This window comes from Anneissia japonica, unplaced genomic scaffold (assembly GCF_011630105.1).
Source record: "Anneissia japonica isolate Jap-2015-1 unplaced genomic scaffold, ASM1163010v1 scaffold3888_len366471_cov172, whole genome shotgun sequence".
NCBI classification, from domain to species: domain Eukaryota; kingdom Metazoa; phylum Echinodermata; class Crinoidea; order Comatulida; family Comatulidae; genus Anneissia; species Anneissia japonica.
In genome coordinates, this window is record NW_022687727.1 from 80,693 (window position 1) to 107,987 (window position 27,295).

Below are 27,295 nucleotides of genomic sequence, written 5' to 3' on the forward strand. Positions count from 1 at the left end.
GATATAGATATACAGTATATATTCAAGTATAATTACTGTCAAAATATGTTTATAAAGACTATGATAATTGATCTAAACCAAAATGCAATTGTACTGGGGTACAACATTAATAGAATAGAATAGTTATGTTTGCAGTCCTGGGGGTGGGGGGAGAGTGCGTTTATTCGAGGGAAAAGAATTAATGCCACAGGGCATTTATTTGAGGGAGGTGTATATTCCAAATAAGACTCTCGAGGGGGCATTATTCTATTATGCAGATACTAATCAAAGCCTGTTCAGCATTTGGATGAAAGCTGGGGTTGTGAGATGGACCAGTACACCGGGGTAACCCTCTACTTGTCTCGAAAGATGCACTGGGTTCTTTATAGTGCACATGAGCCACTGGGCCTATGGTTTATAGTCCTTTTTCGAGAAGACTTGCTCTACTTCCTGAGCCATAGGCGAGTGTGCCGTTCGAACCAGCGCTGATATTATGGCTGTAGGTTGCGGTCCTCTACCTTAACCGCTCAGCCATTCTACTCGGCTCTTATTCAAGGGAGATGTTTATTCAAATATATAAAATATATGTATAATAGTAATAGTAGCAGCGTTGTAGCAGTATTAACAATTGCAGAAGTAGCAGCAGCAATAATAGCACAGCAACAACAGCAGTAGCAGTATCAGCAGTAGTAGACACAATACTAACATTAGCAACAGTGGCAGCAACATAGCAGTAGCAAAAGTAGCAGCAGTAGTAACAACAGTAGTAGTAACAGTAGCAGCAACAACAGTAGTAGTAGCAACACTAGTAGCAGTAGTAATTTTACTTTTACTGCAAGTTTAATTAATTGATTATTTTATGTTAAATGCTTAAGAAATCTTCCTTGCTCAGGTTAACCTTTTCTTGTGAAAATGTACTCACATTTCCTATGGTATAGAGATGACCACGTGGACATTCTATAAATTTGAAATAAAAAATATTTGATAAAATAATATTGATATAATTATAGGAACAATATAACAGGTTCCAATATTCTAATTCCAAATTTGGAATAATGAAAAAAAAAAGTATGCCTAATAATGTGAGACACACATTCTTAGATTCTGCACCTGGCCTGTGGTGTCCAGTGCTTGCCCTGAAGCTGCACTACATCTTAACAAAAGGTTGGAACCTGAAGCTCTGGGCTGACAGGCTATGGAGTGCCCGTCTTTCTTTCCTTGGCGACTGGGCCAGACTCTGCAAGGCTGTAGGGGATTCGCCACTCCTCCCGCACAGTCTGTTTTACCTTCCCAGCATATGCCGGTATACCCATTTATACTTCTGGGTGGAGATCAAGAGACAAATGTAGATACGTGTCTTGGCTAGGGACAAAATCGAATTGCACAGCAAGGATTTCGAACCCCCCCGACCTCAAGGTTGAACGTGCGAGCGACAACTTTTGCGCCAACCGCTTTTAGCCTTAATAGCAGAGTGCCATTTCCCTTAATAGCAGAGTGCCATTTCTCATTTTCAGTTTGTCTTCCAATTTAAGAAATCTGAGACTTCCTAATTTAACAAAGTAACTAAAAATTTTCAATTTATTAAACACAAAGGTACAGGTAACCCTCACTTGGTCTCAAATTAGAAAAAAAATCATATTTACAACATCAATCTCATGGTTGCATGAGCTTGTATCATCCTACCATGATCCTAATTATAAGCATTATCATAAACAGTTGTATGCCTAATCAACGTTCCTACTACTCACATACACAAGATCATGCAAAACAATTATGGAGCTATCCGAAAAGCCTTGCCCCTTGGAGAATTTTACTAATGTCCTACAAAACAATAAAGTAAATGTATGTAAACACGTGTTTGTAGGACCTGTGTATATTTCTGGCCCTATTCTAATTGGTCAGTCATTAAGTTTGATTGACATCCTGGAGATGTCCATTGCTTCTGGGCTCTGTCTCAGGTGTTCTTCTGACTGATATTCTACACACATTTTTGGTAAAGAAATTTTTTCAATTGGATTCTAAAGTACAGGTGGCTATAAGTGCCTTTTGTTTGTCAATCCTGCTGAGAGCCTTTGACATTTCAGCAAGTCGGATCATCAATGTATTAAATGTATTTAAAAAATTAGACTACACAAATCTACAGATACTGTGGTAGCCAGAGGGTGTAAATGCCCACTCTCCTTCAATTCAGAAAGCCAGAACTGGTCTCTCAATGCAAATCCACTACGATTACATTAGACCAGGGTTATTTTTTAAATTAAACAATTAAAACAGCAGTAAAGTTATTTTTCCACTTAATTCTCAATGTATCGTTGTAGTGCTAAAATTGGATATTGTTCTTGTGAACTAACACTTTTCTTTTTTTTTCTAATTCTCTTTCCAAAATTCTTTATGTGATCATCATTCTCTACTTTTTATACTCTCTCTGATACTGAACAATTTCTCTTCTTCTCAATCCTTTTGTGTCTCCAAATTCATTTCTCATTGTATCTTGTCACCTCTAATATCTAGTGTACTTACTGTACCAAGTTAATTTATGATCTGTTGTCGCTCGACGAAGCACTGCTTTGGCTTCCATGCTGTCATCTTGTGGCATTGCTGGTAAATAAGCTTGCTGGAAAACAAAAATGGTCATTAGACCTCAATTATAATGGACATTTACTTGGAAATCGCTTGAATATTGTTGCAAGTCCCACAAAATGATGGTGCTAATGTATGTATACTTGTGCATCTGTGAGACAACATGTGTTTAGTTCATGTGTGTAGGTCATGTGAGTAGATGTGTGGGTGTGCGTGTGTGTGCGTGGGACAAGCATGTATTCCTGGCCGTCTGTTCTGATTGGTCAATTGATAAATATGATTAACACTCCAGAGAGGTCCACTGAAGCAGAAGACATAAGTAGAAGGTTATACAGCTAATTACATAATGCCTATTTGTTAAATGAACCATCAGGAACCGATTATTTAATTATATTTTAAAAATTGGAATATATATGTGCATCCAAGTAAATGTATTGACGATGTGTTTTTTTTTTTCTTAAAATGTGAAAAAAGGCAAATTCTCAATGCAATTAAGATATCTTAAGATTGAATATTATTCTAAAGATTCATTCTTTTTAACATGCAAATGTGCCTTTCACAATGTCTTGTGACATCACTTTCAACTGCCAGAAATAAAAAATCTTGAATAATCAAACCTGCATTTCAGAAGGTATTCTCATCAATTTTGCAAGACACTGTGTCAATGGCTTCTGTTTAACTACATTAAGAACAATTTGAAGATGGGTCACAGCCGCCTGGATGCTGTAGTCTAGAAGGTGCATTTCTGGATTGACCCTAAGAACATGGTGGTGATTTTGTCCTCTGTTTTGAACCAAAGTATCCGCAACAGCCTGAATGATGAAATAATACAAATGTATCATTCTGCTAATGTATTTATAACAGCCAAGAAATATCAAACAAAAAGTTGTGTGTGTAGATATACTGTAACAGGATCATGACAGCTCCTAATTAAGTTAATTGATATTCATCTTTTTGAAATAAAAAAAAAAACAATTATACACACTGCATTTTGACAATCTCTTGTGCCTCCAACCATAAAAAAATGTAATATGCCTTTATCGAAAATCTCATCTTTACACTGCACTTCATATAGCTAGACAATAAAATAAAACATCTTTCCCCTTTACAAAAAAAAAATCCTTCATGGTAAGCATGATGTCTTGGTGATAGTGGAAATAGAATTGAAGTGAAATATCAGAAAGTTTTCATTTATTGTATTGATCATGAAGATGATCTGAAGATGATGATGGTGATGATGATGATGATGATGATGATGACTTAACAATAAATACTTTAAGTGGGTAGCACATTAGAATATTCTATGAATGTTACTTAGCCTCTAACATAAATTTTGCTGTGTTGCAGTCCAGTAGTTTTCTTCGGAAAAATAAATTTGTAGAAATATTTTTGTTAGCATGTGGATTTCATTGTATTTTCATTGCTTCTATTCTTGAGCAGTTTGATGAAGCACCACAATGCGAACCATAAGCCATCTTCAAAACTCATACGATTGATCAGTTTGTTTTAACTTTTTGTGCAAGAGTTTGTTTTAATAACTTAAGTCAACTAAGTGAATGAATAAAATAAATAATCAGAAAAATTGATAAAAGAGTAATTGGTAAGAAAATTAAAGAGGTTGGCTCTGTAGTAGGCATTACAATCAACAATAAATTTAAAGTAATTTTATCAGACACAAATCATCCACTCCATCAATTTATTAGAATTTGCAAAACAGGTTGCATAATATATCCACGATGGAACACACACAAAATCAGAAATATCAATAATTCTTTCATCTGCCATGACACAATTTAATGAAATGTTAACGAGGTAATTTTTAACTTTAAATAACTACAGTCAAATACTGCTATTAATATTTAATGTAATTTTTTAAATATTTTAATATTTTAACATGCTTTTACCTACATTTTAGTAAAAATGGTAGTAATCAGCGCAGCATTGTATTTGGTGTTTCCTATTTCAGCAATAATTTTGTAAATATTTATAGTCCATACTTAGTTGCACTCTGTATATGATACTTTACACTCACCTTATTTTTCAGGAATGGAATTTTTTGGATGACTTCTCCAAACTTTATTTTCACCTAAAGCATTAAAAACAAATAAAAATTCTATTAACATATTCAATATATATTCAGTATATACTAAATATAAAATTTGCAAGTGTGATAGAAATTCAAACCTGGGACCTTCTGCAGTCTCTGCAGATGCCTTTAGCAACTAGGCCACTGAGGTTTTCATTTTAGGTTTGAATCCGATTGGAGGCAATTGATTTCTAACTTTATGGTATACCAATACAACACTATTCGACACATGTTAAAATAGAGATCAATGTGATACGCCCTTTTCTTAAGTATCTTAAACGACAAAAAGTACTTTTTATACACAAAATGTTACAAGCTCTAAATTGTATGCAGTATCTGCAAGTGTGAAAAACAAACTGGTGACCATTTGGATTTTTTAACAGGGATATTATTTGTCGATGGGGGAGTTTATTACCTCTGAACTAATGATTTTGGCCTCTACAGTTGTTGCTGCATTCATTGTGATCTCTCTGAATAAAGCAAGAAGCAAGCATGCCTCCTTGTCCTCCTTCTTTCCCTGCACATTCTAAGGATGAAAAGCAATGGTTTTGGAATCACATAAAAAAAACTAAAAAAACTATATATACTTATATTGTCAAAAGATAAAATCCTATGATAACTCGTAGAAAATATTCCTATTAATAGTAGATACTAAAAATTGCTCTATATTTATATGCACTAAGTAAATGCCGAGAAATTTCTTTTTCTCATCTAGAAAGAATTTTGTAAAAACTACTACTATTGTTTATTAAAAGACATTGTGGTATTCTAAGCAGGTCACAGAGCTAAACTCTCATAATAACAGGTGTTTACAGTTACTCCTACATTTTAATATTGTAGAACAAACATGAATTTCTTCATATATTTATAATAGATTTGCTGTAGTCTATCTATTTGCAGCAGTACTCATGAGATGGAAATTTTGGTATTAGCTCAACTGGGATGGGGTGATGCACTTTGCAACGTTTAATAACAAATGTGGTTTAGAGTGGCTATGGGCACAAGATTCGCAATTTTAGATATTTATTATGTAACTTAGTATACTAAATCACTTCTGATTAATGAGTTGGTTAGAAAAGTACCACTAAGCTACTGAAAAAAGTTATCAGCCTCGTTTTCACATGATTTTTATGTCTCAACATATCATATTTTCGTATTTTGTTTCTAATATTATTGTTACATCTGAAGAATTTGTTTACTTTTCCTTAATATACGAAAGGATGAATAAGCAAAGTATGGCAAGTTATCTCATCCCTCCACCCACCCTCCCTTTAAAATTGGTAAACTTCTCTTTTAAAATGCATTACCTCCAGTTGGGCTGCAATAAGATGGAAGGAAAACCAGCTTATCCTATTTTTATAAACCATACCTAGTACAGTTAATACATTGAGATAAAAATATATATGTACTTTCACAGCTTTGAACATCTTCTCAAAATCTTTGTCCACCATACATTGTCCAATAGCTTCTCGAATGTTAATGTACATCTCTCCAATGATAACATAATTATCTGGAATGCACTGGTCCTGTTTAAGATAAACGATTGATAAATATTTATTATGCAAATGAACAATTAGCATATTTACACATGTACCAAAAACAATAGGCTCTGTCTTCTTATTACCATCTTGCATTCTACCAAGTTTGAAACCAATTGGACTTTTACCAAACTCTAGATATCGTGATAACAAACAAATGATCAACAACAACAGTGACAATGACGACAATGAGATGAGCTTAGCTTAAACAGCTAAATCTGGTGGTCCATTGTGTGTGCGCTGAACCTTGGAGATCTCTAGGTCCCCGGTTCAATTCCCATCGCTGCCTCTCCTTGTGTTTCAGTTGGAGATCAGAAATACAAGTTAAAATAGCGCACTGTCTTTCAGATGAGACGTTTAAGCCGTTGGTCCCGTGTGCATTTATGGCCCATGTGCACGTTGAGGAATGCAGTACACTCTTCGGAAAAGAGTAGGGGATTGTCTCCCGGTAAACTGCCTAATCACCACCAGAAGGACCCCACTGGAGTCTTCTTCTAGACTTTCGTTGGCTTTAGTTGGTGTATACACCGAATAATTAAAATCCAATCCAACATGAAGAACACAGGCAAAAACAATAGCCTCCCCAGAGCCTCCTCCTTTGGGGAGGCTAATAAATAAACTCATTTTTATTTTTTAGGAAGAGCCTCTGCATTAAATAACATTGTCAAAAAATTAAACCATAATAATTTTGAGTCCTCTTTTATCCTTCAACTGTATGTCTATTGAAAATGTGAACAACATGAGAAATCCATTATTGCATTACTGTGTTGCTTAATTTATATATAAGCTCATGTAATTGACCTTTCCAGAGTGTCAATCAAACTTAACAACTGACCAATCAGGAAAGGGCCAGAAACACATGTGGCTGCATATGTTTTTACAGTAATTTTTGTGGGCCTTTGGAACTATATCCAAACGGCAGGGCTTAAGTTCATTGCCATGAAGAGTACAGTATCATATTCACCACTGTTTATCTCTCTGATTATTGGCAGATTATGCAAAAACTAATGAATGGTTCATCATAAAATTAAGTGGAGAATAACGTATTGGTCTAAAATAATGTGATTACATTCTAGGGTGAAATCCCGAAGTCAAGGTGATGATGGAAAGTAAATAATCACATAAATGAAGTTGTATGGTGGAAGTATTGCCTTAATTATCGTGTGACTGTTCTTGTTTACTATTTTAGAAGGTAATTAGTAAGGAGCTTTTGATTGCACGGCGATGGTAGGACGGAGAAAGTAATGACATCACGGATGAGTGATTCCATTCTAACATCGAGTCGTCACACAAATCAAAAGCTCCCTAAATATGCCATTCATACCTGAACATTCAACTCATCTGGCAAGATCCAGTTTAACTGTCTGTCATCCTTCAGACATGCTAGAGCATCTCTGCCATAGGCCCTGCAGATGTACTTCACAAGATACAACTGAGCTTGTTTATTCTGCTGACAGACTACTTTAGCTTCCCTTGACAGCATATTAACCTACATAAATACAAAGATTCAACTCTCAATCCTGTTTTTTAAAAATACATTACTTATCTATTTGTGAGATTTTTGTTCACCCTTTTCAGTACAAAATGAAAACTAAAACCACTAAAATATAAAGATACTCTATATCAATTTGAACTTACAAGACGCTTGATGTTGAGTGTGCTGTAGCGTTCATCATCTTGTTGTTGGCATTGCATGATGTCAGCTAGAGTTGAAAATGCAAAACGAATCTGCGATATTGCTTCAAGTATCTCAACACTTAAAGGATCTTTAGTGAAGTTTTGTCTACTAAAAAAGTGTCCAGCATTTTTTAGTTTCCCATGAGCATCATCAATGAGCATATGGATCTGTTTGGGGTCTTGAGGGCATCTTGAGTAGTATGTGTCCTTGAAACAGGATTTGTTAAAAAAAAACAAAAAAAAAAACAATTTAATTCACTTCTTTATAGAATTCAAAATGTTAGCTAGGGGATACTGCGGTGATAAAATTATCTTAGTAACTTTATATTTTAACTTAGTATAAAACATACTCCAAATAACGTAAGACTCATCATCATTAATGACAATGATCTAATAAAAGATCAAAATATTGAATCACAGTGACAAGTTTTTTGGAGTATGTTTCATACTAAGTTATCTAAAACTTAACTTTACTTTGATGCTTTTAATGTTTTACCAGGACCAAATTATAAGAGAATAATAACAAGGATTAATTGTAGCTGTACTATTATCCTGGCTAAAGGTACTCTTATCCAGGATAAATAAATAAATTGCCTTGTTTAGATTCTGGAGTGTGTTGAAAATATTGGTGGCACTCAAAGTGCTGAATTATTACATTGTTCATAAGAGTGCCTATAAAAAACGCTACACCATTCGGTCCCACAAAACTAGCTAAATATGAATACTTAGTTCAGTGTTTCATTTGAGCTACATGGAAGAGGCACATCTAAAAGTTTAGTGCTGATTAAAAGCAGGAGTTCTTAGAGTTTTTGGCAAAGTGTTTTAGATCCTAGACTTTACCATGAACATTTAACAGGCTACTACTTAACTCCTTGTGTCCCTTACTTTTAATGGCAGCTGAATAGTAAAACTTTAATTTATTCAAGAAACACAAACCAACAAATACATGCTGTTTTTCATCATGGCTGTGAGACACCTTACAATTACGTTCCTTTTATAATATTACTGTACATTATGGTTGTACAAAAGCAAAAGTACATACTGAAAACTAAACAGGATAAATACATAACATAATCATTATACAGTACTTACAAAGAATGCCAAAAAAAAACACCACAAAATAACAAAAATCCTAAGTATATAAAAAATATGCAAACAAAAGTCTACAATTTAATTAAATATAAATAAAAATATAATCTATACCCAAGAATGCCTAAGTAAATTATGGAAATGGAGAAAATCCATTCTACAAAGTATACTGTACAAAACAGGCAGGGAAAATATGAATTAAACAAAATAAAACAAAGCAAAAAAAAAAAAAAAAAATTATTGATTTGTAAGAATGTTCATACTATTACTTCAGTGTCATTAAATATTACAAATGTGTTTTTAGAAAATATGTTATGATTATTTGAAGACATTAGGGCTTAAATTGTTCCATTTGATTGCTCCATGCTATGAGATGCTTCTTTTTTTGTAATTAGTGTTTGGTTTGGGAACATATACATTTATTTTAATTTTACAAAGGTCATATGTAATTACTGAAAGAGAATATGTTTAAGTATGATGGTGATGCTGTTGTATAAAGGCAGATCTACTATATAAATTTGGTGCTGTGAGATTAAATAATATATTGGATGACTATTTGCAAGTCATATTGCCACTTCAGCTTGTTGAGTTCATATTTCTGATGGCAGACACTGCTCTTGTATAGCAATATATAAAAATGTCTATACTGTATTTATTGTTTATAATATTAAATGAATGAAAATTGACTGTTGAAGCACCATATAAACCCAATAATTGATATCTACCTCCAGACAGTTGACAAACAACGTACAAAGACTGACAACATCTTCAGCATATCCTTCAAGCATGCTTCTGGACTTTTTCAGATACTCTTGTACATGTTCTTTCACAGTTTCCAGACTATCAAAGCAATTTAGTAATTAAAAAAATGTCATCTTATTCTTGTAAATTATTATACTTTCCTATTTGTAGAATTACAAATATAGAAAAAACAGGGTGGACATATAATTGAAGAATAATTATCATTTAGATTTTTTTGAATTTTATTCTATTTCAATTCACATTCAACAGAGGGAGGCCCGTCACAGAATGGAAAAAATAAACTAATACAAATAAACTGACACAAATAAAACCATCATCACCACCACATCAAAATCAAAAGTTTGAACACCCTCATTGCCATTATCATCATATAATCATTAAATTATAATCATCTCACTTTGACTGAAGCAACAGCTGGAGTAAAAATGATCTGACGACAGGATTTGGATCGATGCAATCCTCCGGAAAAGGAGAAACCTTCTTCGTGACCAGTTTATTTTTCTTCTTAGATTCCAATGTAACATATCCAAGCAATCTCTTGATAACCTCTTCACTTGGTGGCGTTCCATCAGAAAAGCAGAGTTGGGAGACAACTTCCATGAAGAAGGAGTTACAGCACTGACGGAAAGCATTGTGCTTGTCAACTACCTCACTAAAAAAACATAAAAGGTAGGTTTTTTTTTTTTTAACTCAGTTATGCTGAAGAAAAATATCAGTACTTTCAGATTACCATCAACTGATTTGGAGAACAATAGTTTAAAGTTCTAATTATCCGATATCAAATTTTCTTTGACAAAAAAAACTGTTATATGCCCATAGTCATGTCATCATGACCATATTTAGGCATGTCACATGATTTTGTCAAATAAAATTTGATAGTCTGAACAGGGCTTAAGAGCAGTGGCGGCGCCAGGCAGCAGGGGCTTAAGCCCCCCCCCCCCGGGCAGGTGAAGGCCCCCATTGGACAGAGCTCGTCGGGCAGTCGGACTAAAAAATATATAAAAATAGGCCCACGCCAAACCAACACGTCTTTCACAATCAGAGAGTCATTTCTGGCTATCCAATTATTCCTATTTTCAAAAAAATCTCATTTGAGAGGGGGAACACCCTCTCAAACCCTTCCCCCAGCTCAGGTCTGCCAGCCCAAGTCCACCTGTCGGACAACTCAGACCTCCCCCACCCCAGAAAATATATCCTAGAGCCACCACTGCTTAGTTGACTATACTTTATCTTCTCACCTGACTTCAGACTGTACTTCACACTTGAAATCTTGAGAAAAATCAAATTTACATATTGGACATTTCTTGGTTTGTTTTGTTTGAAAGTATTCTTCGATGCACTCCTTGCAAACTACATGTTCAGGCTTACATGGCAGGAGGACAGGATCTTCAATGGATTGCTCACACATTTTACATTTATGAATTCCACTCCTAAGAGAGAAAAAGTTGTCAAATATGGCATGTTTTATCATTTCTACAGTACATATATAGCATCAATTTTAAAGAATTAAAAATGCTCAATAACAAACATAATTTTTAATTTCTGGATATTACATAGCAGTTTTTCAATATAGATTGCTGTCACAATCATTATGACATCAAGGTTTTTAGATTACACAAATCTACTTCTCTGTGTGACGACATTGTTCAAAACAGTCGCATTACCAAAGTAAAAAAGAAGGAATAAAAGAGACATCTGTTTGACTTTCTTTATAGCTTAAATCTCTACAGTAAATCCAAGTAAACGTAGTAATCCAATTTTCAAATTCTTGAATATCTTCCCTATGAAAAGCTATAATCCAAGCACTCTATCAAACATGTAGGTGTGGTCGCTGCTATCTGACCAACAACCAAGGAATCCAACCCAACTTGCATTATTCAAGCAGGATATGAAGGGGAGTTTTCACCACTTGTGCTTTGATACAAAAGGTTTTGCTAACAATTAGTTCCCGGGTACACCAATAACATGACCAGGCTAATTGGACCAATTAAAAATACCAATCGAACCAGTTGAAACCCATAGACCTGTTGGAAATCCAAACTTGGTCTCAGCAATGGGAAATTTTACCTGGGATTTGACATCAGTGGATCAATTTACTAAAATTAGCGACTTAGTAAACATATGAAAATGTTTTCAAACCTTTAAAACAAACAAATACTTTCAATTTGAATTGAACCTCTTTCATAACCTAATACCATGTTGAGGCTTTCTAAAACATATTCCCAGTGGATGCAATATTGAATATGCAAATTAGGCCCTTAGATGAATGAATTTCACTTGGGATCTCAGATTCTCAATCAGTGAGGACTGCTACTAATTTCAATCTATATTTTGTGTCTAGTTGAAGCCAAAACAGTTCTTCAGGTGTAGGTAATATAGTGCATTTTAAGACTTTTTATTGTTTGAACAGAAAGATGACAAACACATTTTAAATGACCAAAATTTGGTATAAAGTATTTCAGTACAATATTAGTCTAGGGCATTATGCAAGTAGCACTGTATTTAAAATCAATGCATTCAACCTACTTATAGTATGTTTCACCAGCCTTCCTGTTGACCACATTCAGAGTATTCACTAAAATATGAACAGATGTATCTGTTTTGAAGTCAGTGGTTGTCTTCAGTGCCTGAAAAAAACAAAATTGATTATTCACAAATATAATGGTCATATGTTCAATAAAAATGATTTAAAAACCCTATTTTAACCTGTACAACATGTGTATTCCATATTTTAACAAATCAGCAGTGATGTTGTTAGTGTATGAATGAGATATACATCTGGATAAACACCCTCTCACTCAGGGTGCTAAAGATAGAAGACAGGCGATTCCATTATTTTCATGCTTGATGGGTGGTTCAACTATATAGGCATTTTTGGATAAAAAGCGAATAACTTTCCTAAAGCAACAACAAAAATAGATGATGCGTAGAAGACTGGGCTTCATAATTTAATGTATGACCAAACCAGATCAAAGCCTAGCCGGCTATCCCGCTTAGGCCTAGAATCTAATTAGAAAGGGCCTAGCCTAGTCTAGATGCGATCAGGCCTATCTATCTAAAGTTTCCATTATTCCCATTATAAAGATTCCATTATTTTCTTTCTCGATGGGTGGTTCAACTATATAGGCATGATATTCAAATTCATTTGTGAGATTTTCTAATATGGCACAAAGCCACATGCTTGTACATATCACATAAACTATGTGAAGTATATGGTACTAAAATACATAATATACTGTATGTAACAATGTTTAGGTGTACAGTTTAGTACATACCATCCACAGGGCTCTGCATTTAGGGGAGACGATTTTAGCGAAGTCTTCATTTGGTAAACAGACATGCTCATACAACAGCTTCATCACAGTTATCCTTGACCACAAACATCTAAGAGAACAGTGGAAAATGCTTAAAACTTACTGTCATTAAAATTGTCAGGTTTTTTTTTAGCTATCATTTTGCTAAATATTAGGATGCAATAAAATAATACAATTAATAATTATAATTATTTATATAACCTAAGTTGTATGTACATGTATTATTTTATTTCTTATTTGAATTAAGTGAAAAAAGACAAATGTTACCTGCACTCTTTTAGGATCTTTTGGCTTTTTGGTCCAAAATTTTCTTTATTTCTACTGGACAAACCAATCATACGGTTTACAACTGGACACAGTTTATGGATGTTATTCAGCCAGTTTCTTTGTTCATCTTGTGATTTGACATCTTTGCAACTGATTCCTCTCAACACATATTTGAGACTTGAGACATCAAAAGTCTACAAAATTTGAAAAAGAGAATAACTATTTGGTATCTGAAGGATCTACTACAGAATGCAAGACATTTAAAAGACTAATATACAAATATAGATTTTTTAAAAAAATTTATGCTAAAACTAAATATATCTTTTTAATCCTTATATTTTGCAATGTTTATCTTCACTGTTCTGTCACTATATTTCAACTATATTACATTCTAAATTCAGGTCTCCTTCTAATTATGAACTTCTCTAATTAAAGACCAACTCCAATTAAAGACCCAAATTAACAAATTTCTTTTATTTTTATTATTCTAATTAAAGACCATGAAAACCAACGGTCCCAAAAGTGGTCTTTAATTAGAGGGAGACCTGTGTGCTCATTTTATTTTACATAAAGTATACTATTATATTATCTACTAATATAAAGTGGATTTTATATTATAGTTTACTACTTTTATCCAGAATAGTATATACTCACAATCAAACATCAATCAGCCAGCCTAATAACACATCATCAGGGGTATGTTGGACATAGTTTACGAGTGAGAAACTTTCCTGTTTTAATTAAGGTAAGTATTCAGGAAATAGACTACTACTCTACTACTTTACCACCAGTGTCATCACCAACAACACTGCAACTAAACCAATCCTAATATACTGAAAAAGATAGCTTTATCATATGATTTAAATATACACTATCTTAGGATTTAATAGAATATTCTGTCTTCTTACCATTTCTTCAGTATCTAATCCCTCTTCATCTAGTTCGCTATCCAAGACATCTGGGTAGAAATCAATAAGTTGTGAAAAGTGCTCAAACCTCTTTTGGAGCTTGTTGAATGCCAAATGCACAGCAGAAACATAGTCGACACTGTCAGCTTCTCCTTCCAACTCTTGTACAATTGAATAAGATGCATTTATTAGGTTGTCACAGATTAACTGTGGAAACAAGAAAAATATATATCATATTATATTAGATATCTTTTTATCATAAATTATGCAAGGGTCCAAGAAACTACGCATGAACAATCACTATCTGTAAATTATGCTTAATAAATAATTTATCTACCTTGTGTTCCTTATTTTCTGAAATCTTGCAGCTCATATTGATAAAATCTGAGCAGTAGCAATAAACAACTTCCCGAGCTCCACCTGTTATGATGGCAGCATTGAGAATTTGGCTCATCTCTGACTTCACATTCCTCAAAAACTGCTGAATATATGATGTCACTGCTCCAACTGCCAAAACCAAACATAATCATTATATAAAGTATGATAATAAATGAATGACAGAATATGCATTAATATATCCTTTGCAATTATTCATTGAAGGAATAATCTGCATTTAATATGTATATGTATATGGTCTTATACTTTAAAAGTATTAAACACAATTCTGGAAAAAAAACCCCATTTGTCCCCATTTGAATCAAAACTTTGGCACGCATCACAAGTGTTAGAAAGAAGTTTTGCTTTCAAAATTTGCACTAAATTATAAAAATGACTCTTTCTTAAGTGTCATCATTAAAATTAATTTCAAGTCAGCAGTCATCGTATTTTCTTTCCTGTTTGAAATTCAAGCTTGTGATTTGATCTGTAAAGAAACTATATTTACATCTATATAGGCTAGTTTCAGTGTAGGTATGGATTCCCAATAAAAACTCATATGAATTATATATATAACACTATTTTTCAAACAATCAGTCTAACCTTGGGATTCAGAGGAAAATTTCTGAATATCATCCAACTTTGCCTTGATTATCCAGGAAAATGGAAAGCTAGCTTCAAAAGATTTTCCACCATATCCTTTCCCTAGAACTGGAACCTGAGACCGTGGAACTCTTTGCACAGGGGACAAATCACTGCTGATGGTAATGAGATCTTCTGATGAAAAGATGTCCAGCCAAAGTTGGTGCAACCATGCCTTGTCAGCTTCCTGGCTTTCAAGGAGACTAAGATTGTTGCTGATGTCGCAAACGGCAATGACTTCAGCCAGTAATGGTGCTACAGTTGCTGTTAGGCGTTGCCAACATGCTTGTCTATGTAGATAAGAAATGCAATTTTGATATTAATGCAACAGAGCAAAATTATTTTTATAGAGTGCAACAGGAACATAAACTGCAACAAAATATGTACATCAACAACACGAAACAGAAACAAAAATAGCAATAATATTGCAGCCTCATTCCCCCAAGATATTTCATTTGAAGTCTGAGTCTTGTGTGTAAAACTATGCCAAAGCATATGCATACATCCAAATCTAGAAATAAAGTACTGCTACTTGTAGCAGAGGTCTCAGACTCTTTTATTACCAAGCTTTATGAAAGTTAGGCCACATAAAAACAAAATATTTGCAAGTTGGTCAAGTTGGTCAAGTTGGTCAAGTTGGCCTTGGTGTTCTACTTGTTTAATTACTAAGTCACTTTATGAGGCTTGAGGGGACTTATTTTTGGTTGTAATGTAATATAGTTGGAATTATATAGCGCTTTAGCAAAGTCTCAAAGCATTCAAGGTGTGGACTAGTTCGTATAACTTGCTTCTACCCTAAGGGTCTCTTCGTGTCTAAGCAAACTGGTTCACATTAAGGAACTAAATTTTGTCAGGACTTAACTCGGATGGTACTTTTAGAAATACAGTGTTAGACTGGCGACAGGTGTAAAATTATTTACTGTTTAACAACCCCATGTGTTCACACATCAACTTTATTTATAACTAATACTAAAATAACAGGATTCAAAATAACACTGGCTTGCCTGCCAATGGCAAATAAAATTTATGGTGGACTTTGTCTCTTGGCTGTTATATTTCAATCAAATACCTGATGAAATACATAATTTTACATATTCACTTTAGTTATTAAAGTTGTCCAGCAAAATACCACTGAGAATAAATAGATCTCTTTCTGAACTAATTCATTAGCCTGTCAGTCTAAATAGGCTGTAGACACCATACACTTTAAAACTAGGCCTAAAGACAAAAGAGTATCACCTTCATCCCCTTCTCAATTGTACAAGTTTGGATGAAATCAGTTTCTATATTGGTATATTTATACCACTTTGACATGGATACATTAAAGCTAGGCACACACTATGCTTATGGCCGTTGGCCAACTGATTCCACGGAGAGTGCAAAACAATGATGTGTGCACAACAAATCGTTTTTAATGAAAATCCACTCACATTGTCATCGACAATCTGCAGACACCATTACGTCATCAAACACTCACAGAGAGCAAAGATGCATGCATTAACTGTGTGTGCTTGACTTAGATATTTTATTCAATTTAGATGCTTTAAAAAATTAGATGCATGCAGAAATCTTTTTATATGGAAATTGCATATACAAACTGACCTAAATGTGCCACTTTCTTGAACTTCTTTAATGTCAAGTGCCTCGCGTGTTAGCCAATGAGAAGCCTCGTATGATCTGTTTTCCTTCTCTTTTACAAGCTTGAGTATGTGTTGCTTTAAATAATGTCGAAATTCTTGAGAAATGATAGAATACAGAACTGTAAAAATTATGTCAAGATTAAGATATCCAAACAGTTCTATAGGTTATTATGCAACTTTACTTTTAAAAGAAGTCTTGTATTCGAGGATCAAGTCAAATCGGGCATTGAAGAATAATTTACTTCGATATAGAAATAGTATATATATGATAAAGAATCAACATGGCTTGCTGATATATTACCAAATCATGTGCAACACAAAAGAGACTGATTTGGAATATCTAGATCATCACATTTATCACATTTTAAGGTAGCCAGGGTGGATTGAAAGGGGCCCAGTCAGCCTGAATCCTTCCCAACTCACTGAACTTTTCAAAATCATTTTTAAAAATGGAGAAAAAAAGAGAATTATATTCAAATGCAAGTCTGAGAGTGCCATTCCTGGCCATTTCGACGTACCATAATCATACGTATTCTTACCTCAGCCCCAACAATGGTGGGGCTGAGATCTTTATACCCTCAACATCTATATACCCTTCATCTGTGAGTCCCTCCCTGGGCCCCCTCTACTTCAAATTCCAGAATAAACTACTGGTAGCTGATAGAAGGAAGAGTTTTTAAACTTCTTACATAAATAATATACTATATGTAAAAAGATGATAAATATTATAATGTTTTATTACTTGTGTCAATAAAATATACTGTATCCAATGAAACAGCATTAAATACTTAGCAATCTCATTTCCCTAAATTAATTTAGAATTGCAATTTTTTTCCATGTTTTATAAATTAATTAACAATGACTTTATAATGACAAAATATTTATCATATACCCAGTTGAGAAGAGTCTTTCTTCAAAAGATCCACTAGGAGACGAACCCTTTCAGTTGAGCGATGTCTCTGATTGGTTGGGTCAATAATCCTTGCAGTTGCTGGATGAACACTGTCCAAGAGAACTGCTGTGAAATCAACTAGAGTGGTATCTTCATGAATTACATCGTCACTCTCCACTTCCTCATCGCTATGCTCCCTTAACATTTGGACCTTTAGATCGGAAGGCAAGAAACCTGACAAAAGAGTAAATCTCTATAGTTATATTGGGCAATATAGGAGGAAAGTAATTTACGTCATAAATCTAACAATGATAAGCCAAAATATTTATAAAGCTCACTGCTATGGTCTTGATTTAAAAGCATCTCCTTTTATGCTTTGATAATTTTGAGAACCAAACTTTTTGCTAGTGCTCCTATTTAAATTTAGTGTTTATATGACGCATCAACAACAAGATTTGTTAGTAGACCGGTTCTAGCAAGTTCAGCTATTAAATATGATTGTTGAAATTCATTTACTGAAAAAAAGCTAAGAAATATGAGTGAGTGAATAAGTGAGTGATCTATTTATCTGGATTATTACCTGGTTGGTTCTCTTTCTTGGAAATTGTAAACAAATCACTCATCTTTCGATCCATTAGCTCATAAACATCTGGTCGGTCCTCTTTAGGAGGTTGAAGATCATCAATGTGTGTAGATGACCAAAGTCCTCCTAAATGACATACAGAAAATAATGCATTGAAAACAAAAATTTTGTTTATTGTTCTTATTTGTTTATTGTTTGTTTTTATAAAACACTTAAGCAAAGATACCTGAGAATTAGTACTGTAGGAATTGTGATACAATAGGACAGTGATTGGCTATAGGATTTCAATAAGTTATTTTTTCTTTTTTTATTAGAATTGAAATGCACCCACATTTTCAAATTTAATTCTTTTTTGCTGGACAAGTATACATCAACAACCACAGCTAGAACATTCCATTTAAAAAAGGGGAATGTTACTATTATTATTATTATTATTATTATTATCATTATCATTATTATTGTTAACATATTTTATGGCTGGGGATCAACCAGACACCTAAAAATAGAAGGAAAAATATCTTGACCCAGCTTTAGCTCAACTCCAAACTATTAGCAGAAAATCTCATGGCATTTCTTACTCTCGACTAGTGAGATAGTTGGAAAAGATCCTGAATGTTGGCTCTATATTTTCATTTGAAATAACTTTCAACATTGAATGACCTTTCTCCCACTCCTTAAAACACTGACAGGGTAATACTTAGTTACGATCAATACCTGAACGGACGAGGATTAACATACACACATACATACAGTAGATAAACCACATTTTGTGAATTATAGCATGATAATAATGGTAAAAGTATTTGAAAGATTAATTTTTAAATTAAACAAAATACCTTGAAATCCATCAAAACATCTGTTAACACGAGGAAGCTGAATAATGAAGACAACATGAGCTCTGCCTTCCATTTGACACCTGTACCTCAAATCTCTTCTATTTCCTTGTTTGGAAACTGCATTCTCTCTGTCAGCCCTCTCAGTCTGTACTTGGTAAGAGGCACATGATATCAAGTTTGAATTGTCACTGCTAGCATCACACTGCACAAGTAGTAATCGCTCATGTGCAAAATTGTCATCAAAGAATTTCCTGCACAAAAAGTTATTTAATGTATTATATTCTCCTCCAATACACAGGTGTGCTTTCAGGGGCCTTGGAGGATAGAGAATACTTCACCGACATGACTTTTGGTGATACAGTTTTAATTGTGTTTATATATCTATCAAATAAATGAATGAATAAGGGAATGAAATAAACAGCACATAATACACTTTATTAAAAGGATATAAGAGCTGTTCCCAAAACTATGTCGCCAAAAAAATCAGAGAATAGAAAAACTATTTAGGATTTTATTAACATTTTTTATCATGCTAAAATTTGCCATAATAATAATAATAATAACAATAAAACAGAATTTTGTTTACTAGTGAATGACTCAATTTGAGTATATGTTTTTTTTAATGTCCCGGAAGTTTGTTGAGATAAATTACCTGGACATTGGTTTTTATATGGTAAAAGGGCTTCTTTCCATAGTAAAGTATGTGGGAAGTTCCTGTGGAACATTCACACTGGGAAGTAAGGCACAAATGTCGCATGTGCTTTTCTTTCACCTTATTGCTGTGTTCCACAGAGCAATCCAGACATTTCATTGACATTACTAAATGTTTTCTCAGTCACTCTTCCAGCATTAATTCTTTGGTAAATTGTGACACAAGGTATTCATATTAGGAGAGCACATTCATCGAAAAACAGAAAATTGTACTTACTGTATTTTAAGGGAGAACTGTTGCTCATGTTGAAACTCCTGTAGAGAGACCATTGTAATGTGCGAATTATCTACCTTAGTAGATTCTGCAAGCGCCTCCAAATCTTCTTCTGTTAGTAGACGTGAATATGTTGTTACCTGCACAATGAAAATAAGTTATGGTAAAATATATATGGTTATTTGGAAAAAAAAAAATCAGATATCAATCAAGTTTTGTACGGAAAATCAGTAACCATAAAAACAGAGTGCTTGTATTTTATTATATGATTGTACTATGTATATCAAATATTAAAATAAATAAATTAAATCAATCAATCAAACTCTTACTAGTCAATGGTCAATTGCTATTATGCTTTGCCTATATGCACTTTCAATTAAAAAAAACAAAACAGAAAAGAGCTATGTCAGACTATATGAATTTACTGGAAAAGAAAGCAGTAGCAAAAAACATGACACAAATGATGGAAAGTAAAAAACAAAACAGAAGAGTGAAGGAATTTTAGAGTTTGTCAAATAAAAATAAAGATAGCTCTTAACATCATGTATTGTGGGAGACTCCTCAACAGATTGTGGCAGTAATCCCAGAGCTTGGGCCAACAATGGAAAAGACCTCTCTACATGTCCTCAAGTGACAAGAGGGCACATGGAGAGTTTTAGGAGATGTATTGGCTCTTAATGTCTTTTTACACTTTGTTTTAACAGAATGTGGTGAGTTCAGGCAAAATGAGGAGTTGAATTGTGTAAGGATTTGAATATCAAATGGAGGATGTTTGGCCTACTGTATGCTTAACGATAATGAATAAACCTTGTGTATGAAAGCATAATTTGGCAAAGCCAATGAATCTTCGAAATGCAGCACTCCATTTGGAGAACAGCATTGGTGACATAATCATGTTTGAAGCAGACATTAATGTCATCTCAGTACAGTATGGTACTGTACATACAGTGGTGCATTTTTGGTGAAAATATAACGTGGTGGGCTGGTATACACTAGGAAAAGAATTGGGCTTTGTAAGTAGATCTTTGAGGGATCACACCCCACATTCTACACTGCAGTAGAAATGGAAGACTAAAGCTACGTTCACATCAAGCCCGGATCCGGTCCGGAGGCCGGACAAAAAAATCGAGAGTTGCTATGTATTTTGAACGCTGCGTTTACATCGCGCATGAAACAAGGTTGTTCGGGTTAAGTACGTATTCGTTCAATTGGTTCGAATCAACAAAGGTTGTTGCTGATTGGTCCAAGAAAAAAAAAGTACGATTTCAGGATACAAATGGCTCTCCGATCCATCGGTCCAGATTCGGAGTCCGGATTAGAAATCGTACGAATCTGATGTGAACGGTCCTATTTTTTACCACTGAACCCATTTTTCACGATTTTTACTCCGGACTCCGGACCAGAATCCGGGCTTGATGTGAACGTAGCTTTAAAGTGAATAGACTAGTCATACCTGGGCAAGAATTCCTGTAGCCTCAACAGAGTGATTTTTCTGAATTTCGTCAGCTAGATAGTCTGCAAGACATCCATGCTTCTGTACCTTGAAGTAAGTATTCATTACTGCTTCTCTTTCATCCTCAGGCATATCTGTCTTGATCAATCTGGTGACAGATTCTGGGGTAGCACATGTCAACAACTGATACTTAACTTTCTCAAACACCTTTTTGAAGACACATTAATTTGATTTAGTTATTGACAACACAGGATGTATGCTTTTTAACAAAATTCATCTGTTTTTGCACACCATATTCGATTTCCTGTAGTGAATCGGCCTAAAGTTGTTCATACAATGCAATCGGATAAACTTTGTTTAACTGCAAATATTGAAATACACAAAACGCAAAGTCGGACAGAGTCCAATCTAGCATGTTGATTTTATTGTCTAGGCTATAAGTTCAATTTCTTAAAAAAGTTCAAACATGAATGAGTCTGAACTAGCTCACAATAAACAAAATAGTAATTTTAAGAAATCAAAAGAAATAAAAGTAAAAAAAAATAAATAAAAATTACAAAATTATCTATGAGATACCATACCTCATCTTCATCCTCACATAATGTTTGGTAGACAAGTGCAGCGATTGTATCACCATGGTATCCAACGAATGCATCTGTTTCCTTAAAACTACATTTTTATACAATAAGAATATTCAGAGATAAATTCAACAAATTTTCAAGCAAGCCTAACACAAAACCTTAAATCAAAAACACTCAAAATCAAAATAGCATTTTAAACAAAAAAAGATGTGATCTTGATCTATAATTTATAATTTCTGAATTATATTTAAAAATAAAACAGCAATCATTTACAATTGTGTTTTTTGCACTAAATAAACCAAACCAAAATAAAGTTTGAGTTCGTACATTGTTAACTTAAGATGACGTGGTTGTTTAATAGTTGTAAACCGTGACACCCAAAGCTTAAGCCTCTCGACAACCCTCAGCTGTTTCTCACTCAACATCGTTTTCATAGCCAAAAAGTGTTTCTCAAGGCGATTGATAAGTGGGATTGGAAATTGCTCATGTACAACCTCCTTGTCAGCAACAACAACCAACCTTCATAAAGAAAAACAAAATAATCAATATATATATTACCATTTTAATTACCAATATATATCAATATCAACAGTACCATTATCATTATTTTTATTAATAGCTGTGCTTCAATAAATCTGTTGTGAAGGCCAGCTGACTGGCAAACGAAATAAAGTAACGCCAATTAGACTGTGTATTAAAAGCATACATCAGGATAGGGCAAGGTTATTGGCCTAAAGTTAACTATATGTCTGGTTAAACAATTTCAATTTATTACCTAAATGATTCATGAACACGACATTTGACACGATGGGAACCAAGTCCAAGATCAACATATCGTTGTCCCCCAAAATAGACATAGTACTGATTGAGGGCGTCATACAGACTTTCATAGAGGTTCTCAAGGTTCAACAGCACAACTGTCTTACCAGCTTCCATACAAAGCTTAATGCGGTTGATATTGCGACATACCTGTTAAAATGTAAAAATAAGGAAAGTATTAAACAAATACATAATATTTATTTTTTTTAAATATGATAATGGAATATTGGCAAAAATGATTTGCTGAGCCAAAGTACAGTAACATTTTTTTAAAAACCCCGCCCTCATGCCTTCTCAACTCCCATTATCCACCCCCCATTGCTAAATCCTAGATCCACCACTGGGCTAGATGGTTGGCGTTTAACATACAGTGCTAATCATGGCTCTCCACAAAGGCTCACGTTGATAAAAACAAACCGCAAACCAGTTTAAGACATCAAAATACTATATTTAAATCCTAAAAAGGGAACTTTTGAAACACTGTATTAACTCTTTTGGGCTCTTATTTTTTATAATAATACTGTATATTCCTGCAAAAAAAAAAAGTCTTAGACTTGCGATATTTGCGTTTTATTGGGCTAAAAATAATGATAATAGATGACAAAAACACCAACAATGTTAACCCTGGAAAATAGATTAATAAATATTGGCAAAAAATCAATGCTTCAACATATCAGGTACACATTTATCATTTTGACTAAAATTAAAGGTGAGGTACAAGTAAAATGCACTGCATGGACTTTAAACCCCAGTCTCATGCTTATACTACATTTGAGGCTTGCCATCAGAAAACCTGTATTAGTTAGCCATCAAGAGACAAAACAACGTAACTGACATTTTTGTCGATTTTGAGACAATATCATTTGGGAGTATATTAAACACCTCTGAATTACCTGTGAAACTTTCAGGTCTCAATAATGAGTCGTACTGGAGATAGCACCACATCTTTAAGCACAAAACTTAAAATCCAGTGGCAAAACAACGTAACTACAAGATTACGCGGCAAAACAAAGTGTCTGCAATGAAGATACGTTGTTTTGCCACGGAATGGTATTTAAAAGTGGTCTAGAGCCGATGGAGTTTGGCAAGGCAAAGTCAAATGGTTATTGGTGTTTTTATATCAATAATCTTAAACAGTGATGTATGAACAGGCTAGGTAATGCATATGATTGCCTCAAAAGTAATAAATTCCAACAATATGTCACACTTGCAACAATACCGAACCTGACATGTTTCCGTGGCAAAACAACGTATCTGTAATTATTGCTATTAAATAACCTTGCAATGAACAAATGGTTGTAATTAAAATTTTACATAATCAGAATGTCTATAGATATACAATCCTGAAAATTTTTTAAAAGGCTACGACAATTTATTGTGAAGAATACGAACATGCAAACTTTAACTCTATTTTTCTCCAAAAGTGAAAATTTCAAGTTATGTTGTTTTGCCATGCAATGGCCATAGTGACTGAAAAACTTTTTAATAATACCCTTATTGTCCACATTGTAAGCTTTAAAATGGAATTTACTGGAATCCCCTTAATATTGCTAAAGTTTTGAGTACAAGTATTACAGCTTCTCTGTACTAGTAATACAATACATGCCATATTCTTATTCAACTCAATTCAATCTTTATTGTCGAACACAGTAAAATATACAGTTTCAAATTCCGGTTGTTTGTTCAGAGATTAAAAATAAAAATATACTTATTAATACAATCACATTATTATGCTAATTATTCAGAACAATTAGCAATAGTATGCTAGTACCAGTTGACCGTCAGCTTTAATTGAATATGAATTTTTAACCATCGTTAGAGAATTAATTTCAAATACCCGTATATACTGTAGTTGCATTTTTTGTTTCTTACTTGAGTATACTCTTGATCAAATGGAAAACTGCTTCCATAGATATAGATGGCATCTCCCATCATGTTCATCAGAATTGAAAGAGCTGCAAACTTTTCAGTCAACACAAGCAAATACCTGCTATCTCTGAGAAGGAAAAAACATTTTCCTTTTAGAAATATATATTCAAAAGTCCTTAAAAAAAAAGAAAAAACCTGTTCCCCAATAAACCAAATTGTGCAAAGATAAGCTATAACATGGGAAATGTAAATGTAAGCCCCTTTCCAAAAAACCAAAACTGGCAGGTCAACAATAGAATAACAGTTGGCTCGACCAAGTAATTGTTCTTTGAGAAAGGTTTCAGAAATATTAACCAGGTCAACCCACCAATTTTTAACCCAACCTCACTGGTGGTACATGTCAAACCCTTTTCCTACAATCGAATTAACCAATCCTTCTGACAAAGGCTGGCTGATATGGCTGAAGTTAAATGGTAGGCTAAAATGTTATTTAGATCCAAAATGTTTGCACATAGAACTTCAATAATGAAACTGCCAAAGACCTACCCATTTGATGTTCCATGGCCTACTTTCTTTTCCCCTCCTGATTTTGTTTGTCCCTGGGCACGTAAGCTTGCTTTGATAAGGCCTGACGGTGAACAATCTGGATCTCGTTCGCACTTAGTATAGTTTAAGAAAAAACGGTACATGATCCTATTATATAAGTGGTGGCTATTTTTACACCAGTCATCCTAATTACAGTATAATTGAATGTTGACATGGATAACAAAAAAATAGGACATGTGATGTTGGAAGTTTTTCAAAAATACATCTGTAATTAAACATTTCCAACACAGGTATTGACGAGACTGTTTTATACCTTGTTTCGCCAAAATATTTGTTTAAAGATCGTCAGAGGAGGGCAGAAAAACAATAAAGATTAAATTTTGTTTTCTTATTTAGCAAATGGTTTTGCCAAAAACATCCACACAGAGGAGAAAATAAAAATAAAATTTTATTGTTGAATGTAAACAGTGTAGTACTGGGATGGATAAATGCTTTAAATTTATATAATTAGGAAGAAATATTTAAATTTTGGAAAATTTTAAGGCAGGCATAATAAAAATAAAGAAAAACTTTTATTTTTTTCTAACATTTCCATTTTTTTGTAGCAACGGGTGTGCTAATTTTCCAAAAATTAAATTTTATTTTTATTTGAATTAATCAATATTGGTGGGTGGCGGGTTAGAGAAATAAGGTACAAAAAATGTCTCGCCAAATCCTATTATTTTCCTGAGAGTAATGTTGACACAAGTTTCAATCAATGTTTGATATAAAGTATATTAATCAATTTCACAATGCAAAACCTAATGAAATATTATTTTTGTTTTCCTGTGGCCCATTCTGGTAAGGATCATTGACTCATCAGTGTCGCAAAAGCTTATATATAATCATAACTGATTGGGTAAGTTCTGGGCTTATTACACCATCTCATGTCTTTTATGCTAGCATTTGCACCTTTTTATTTGTAACAAACGCTGATAGGTAACAATAAGCTGAAAGACTATGGTAAAACCAACCTTTTCGTTTCTCACATAACTTTCAAGTTTCTTCTTAAAAGTTTTTATGTGATCATTAGTTTGTAATCCTCCAAAGTTGCGTCTGACTGCATGTTCTATTTCTGCCCAAGTCGGCTCTTTTCCCGAATTTTTAGCAAACTGGTTTACCATCTTAATCAAACTGCAATTAATGAAATCAATTTATTAAAGCTTTTTTCATTTGAAAAACACAGTAGGCCTATCGTGTTTATTCCCAAGGTCAGGAAACTGAATTTAGAAGATCGACACAGCATGTATATGAGGCTTACCATCCCAAAAACAGCGTACAGCTGCTAAATGTTAAAACAAGTACAGTAATAATAGCATAAGAATATGGCAGTATTGTATACTTTAGTACTGAGAGGAAATAATACTTTTACTAATAACTTTGGCAATAGTAGTCAATTCCAGTAAGTGACCCATCATTTTAAAACTTACAATGTGTTGGAATAATAATATATTAAAATGTAGATTTTCATATTTTTTTTTTTATGGTGGTTTTGGGATGGCAATAAATATAAGTTCGCAATTGTTGTGAATATTATTCACTACTCAATATATTTCCTTACCTGTAGAAATCTCTAAGGCCAAAGAAATCACGATCTTGCTTTTGATAAATTTGTAAGTATCCTTCTGCAAGGGGTTTCAGAATGTTGATGACCAAGTGCGAAGTCTCATTTTCGCATATACCCCTTAAAAAATATACAGGATATACTGTTAACATATCTCGCAGCAATTTAACAGTTTCATAATATATCTTTCATTATTAAAGCTGGTTGCTTTCGTATGTTAACAGAGGGTAAATATACAGATACTTACATAGCACTTTCAATGAGTTCTTCGTCTTTGGGAACTCCTCTAGAAACTAAAATCCCTCGATTCATCTTGGCAGGATCAAGCGCC

General features: G+C 33.7%; 1 protein-coding gene across 1 annotated transcript in view; it reads right to left on the reverse strand.

Annotated features, from left to right (window-relative positions):
* Positions 1–27,289, reverse strand: part of LOC117120723 (E3 ubiquitin-protein ligase RNF213-like) — a 42,691-nt gene extending 15,402 nt beyond the window's left edge. The window contains exons 1-31 of the mRNA XM_033265791.1: positions 27,212–27,289; positions 26,962–27,084; positions 26,375–26,534; positions 25,362–25,474; positions 24,819–24,942; positions 22,903–23,096; positions 22,455–22,646; positions 22,128–22,215; positions 21,547–21,753; positions 20,097–20,233; positions 19,169–19,419; positions 18,330–18,458; positions 17,750–17,983; positions 16,820–16,952; positions 15,179–15,507; positions 14,538–14,707; positions 14,201–14,407; positions 13,293–13,486; positions 12,987–13,095; positions 12,238–12,338; positions 10,950–11,141; positions 10,109–10,363; positions 9,675–9,789; positions 7,822–8,067; positions 7,508–7,672; positions 6,055–6,171; positions 5,061–5,171; positions 4,592–4,645; positions 3,177–3,371; positions 2,500–2,593; positions 902–936 (exon numbers count right to left, since the gene is read on the reverse strand). Of these exons, the coding sequence (XP_033121682.1) occupies positions 902–936; positions 2,500–2,593; positions 3,177–3,371; positions 4,592–4,645; positions 5,061–5,171; positions 6,055–6,171; positions 7,508–7,672; positions 7,822–8,067; positions 9,675–9,789; positions 10,109–10,363; positions 10,950–11,141; positions 12,238–12,338; positions 12,987–13,095; positions 13,293–13,486; positions 14,201–14,407; positions 14,538–14,707; positions 15,179–15,507; positions 16,820–16,952; positions 17,750–17,983; positions 18,330–18,458; positions 19,169–19,419; positions 20,097–20,233; positions 21,547–21,753; positions 22,128–22,215; positions 22,455–22,646; positions 22,903–23,096; positions 24,819–24,942; positions 25,362–25,474; positions 26,375–26,534; positions 26,962–27,084; positions 27,212–27,276 (4,839 nt within the window). The 5' untranslated portion in view covers positions 27,277–27,289. The remainder of the gene's footprint in view (positions 1–901; positions 937–2,499; positions 2,594–3,176; positions 3,372–4,591; positions 4,646–5,060; positions 5,172–6,054; positions 6,172–7,507; positions 7,673–7,821; positions 8,068–9,674; positions 9,790–10,108; positions 10,364–10,949; positions 11,142–12,237; positions 12,339–12,986; positions 13,096–13,292; positions 13,487–14,200; positions 14,408–14,537; positions 14,708–15,178; positions 15,508–16,819; positions 16,953–17,749; positions 17,984–18,329; positions 18,459–19,168; positions 19,420–20,096; positions 20,234–21,546; positions 21,754–22,127; positions 22,216–22,454; positions 22,647–22,902; positions 23,097–24,818; positions 24,943–25,361; positions 25,475–26,374; positions 26,535–26,961; positions 27,085–27,211) is intronic.
* Positions 27,290–27,295: the final 6 nt, after the last annotated feature.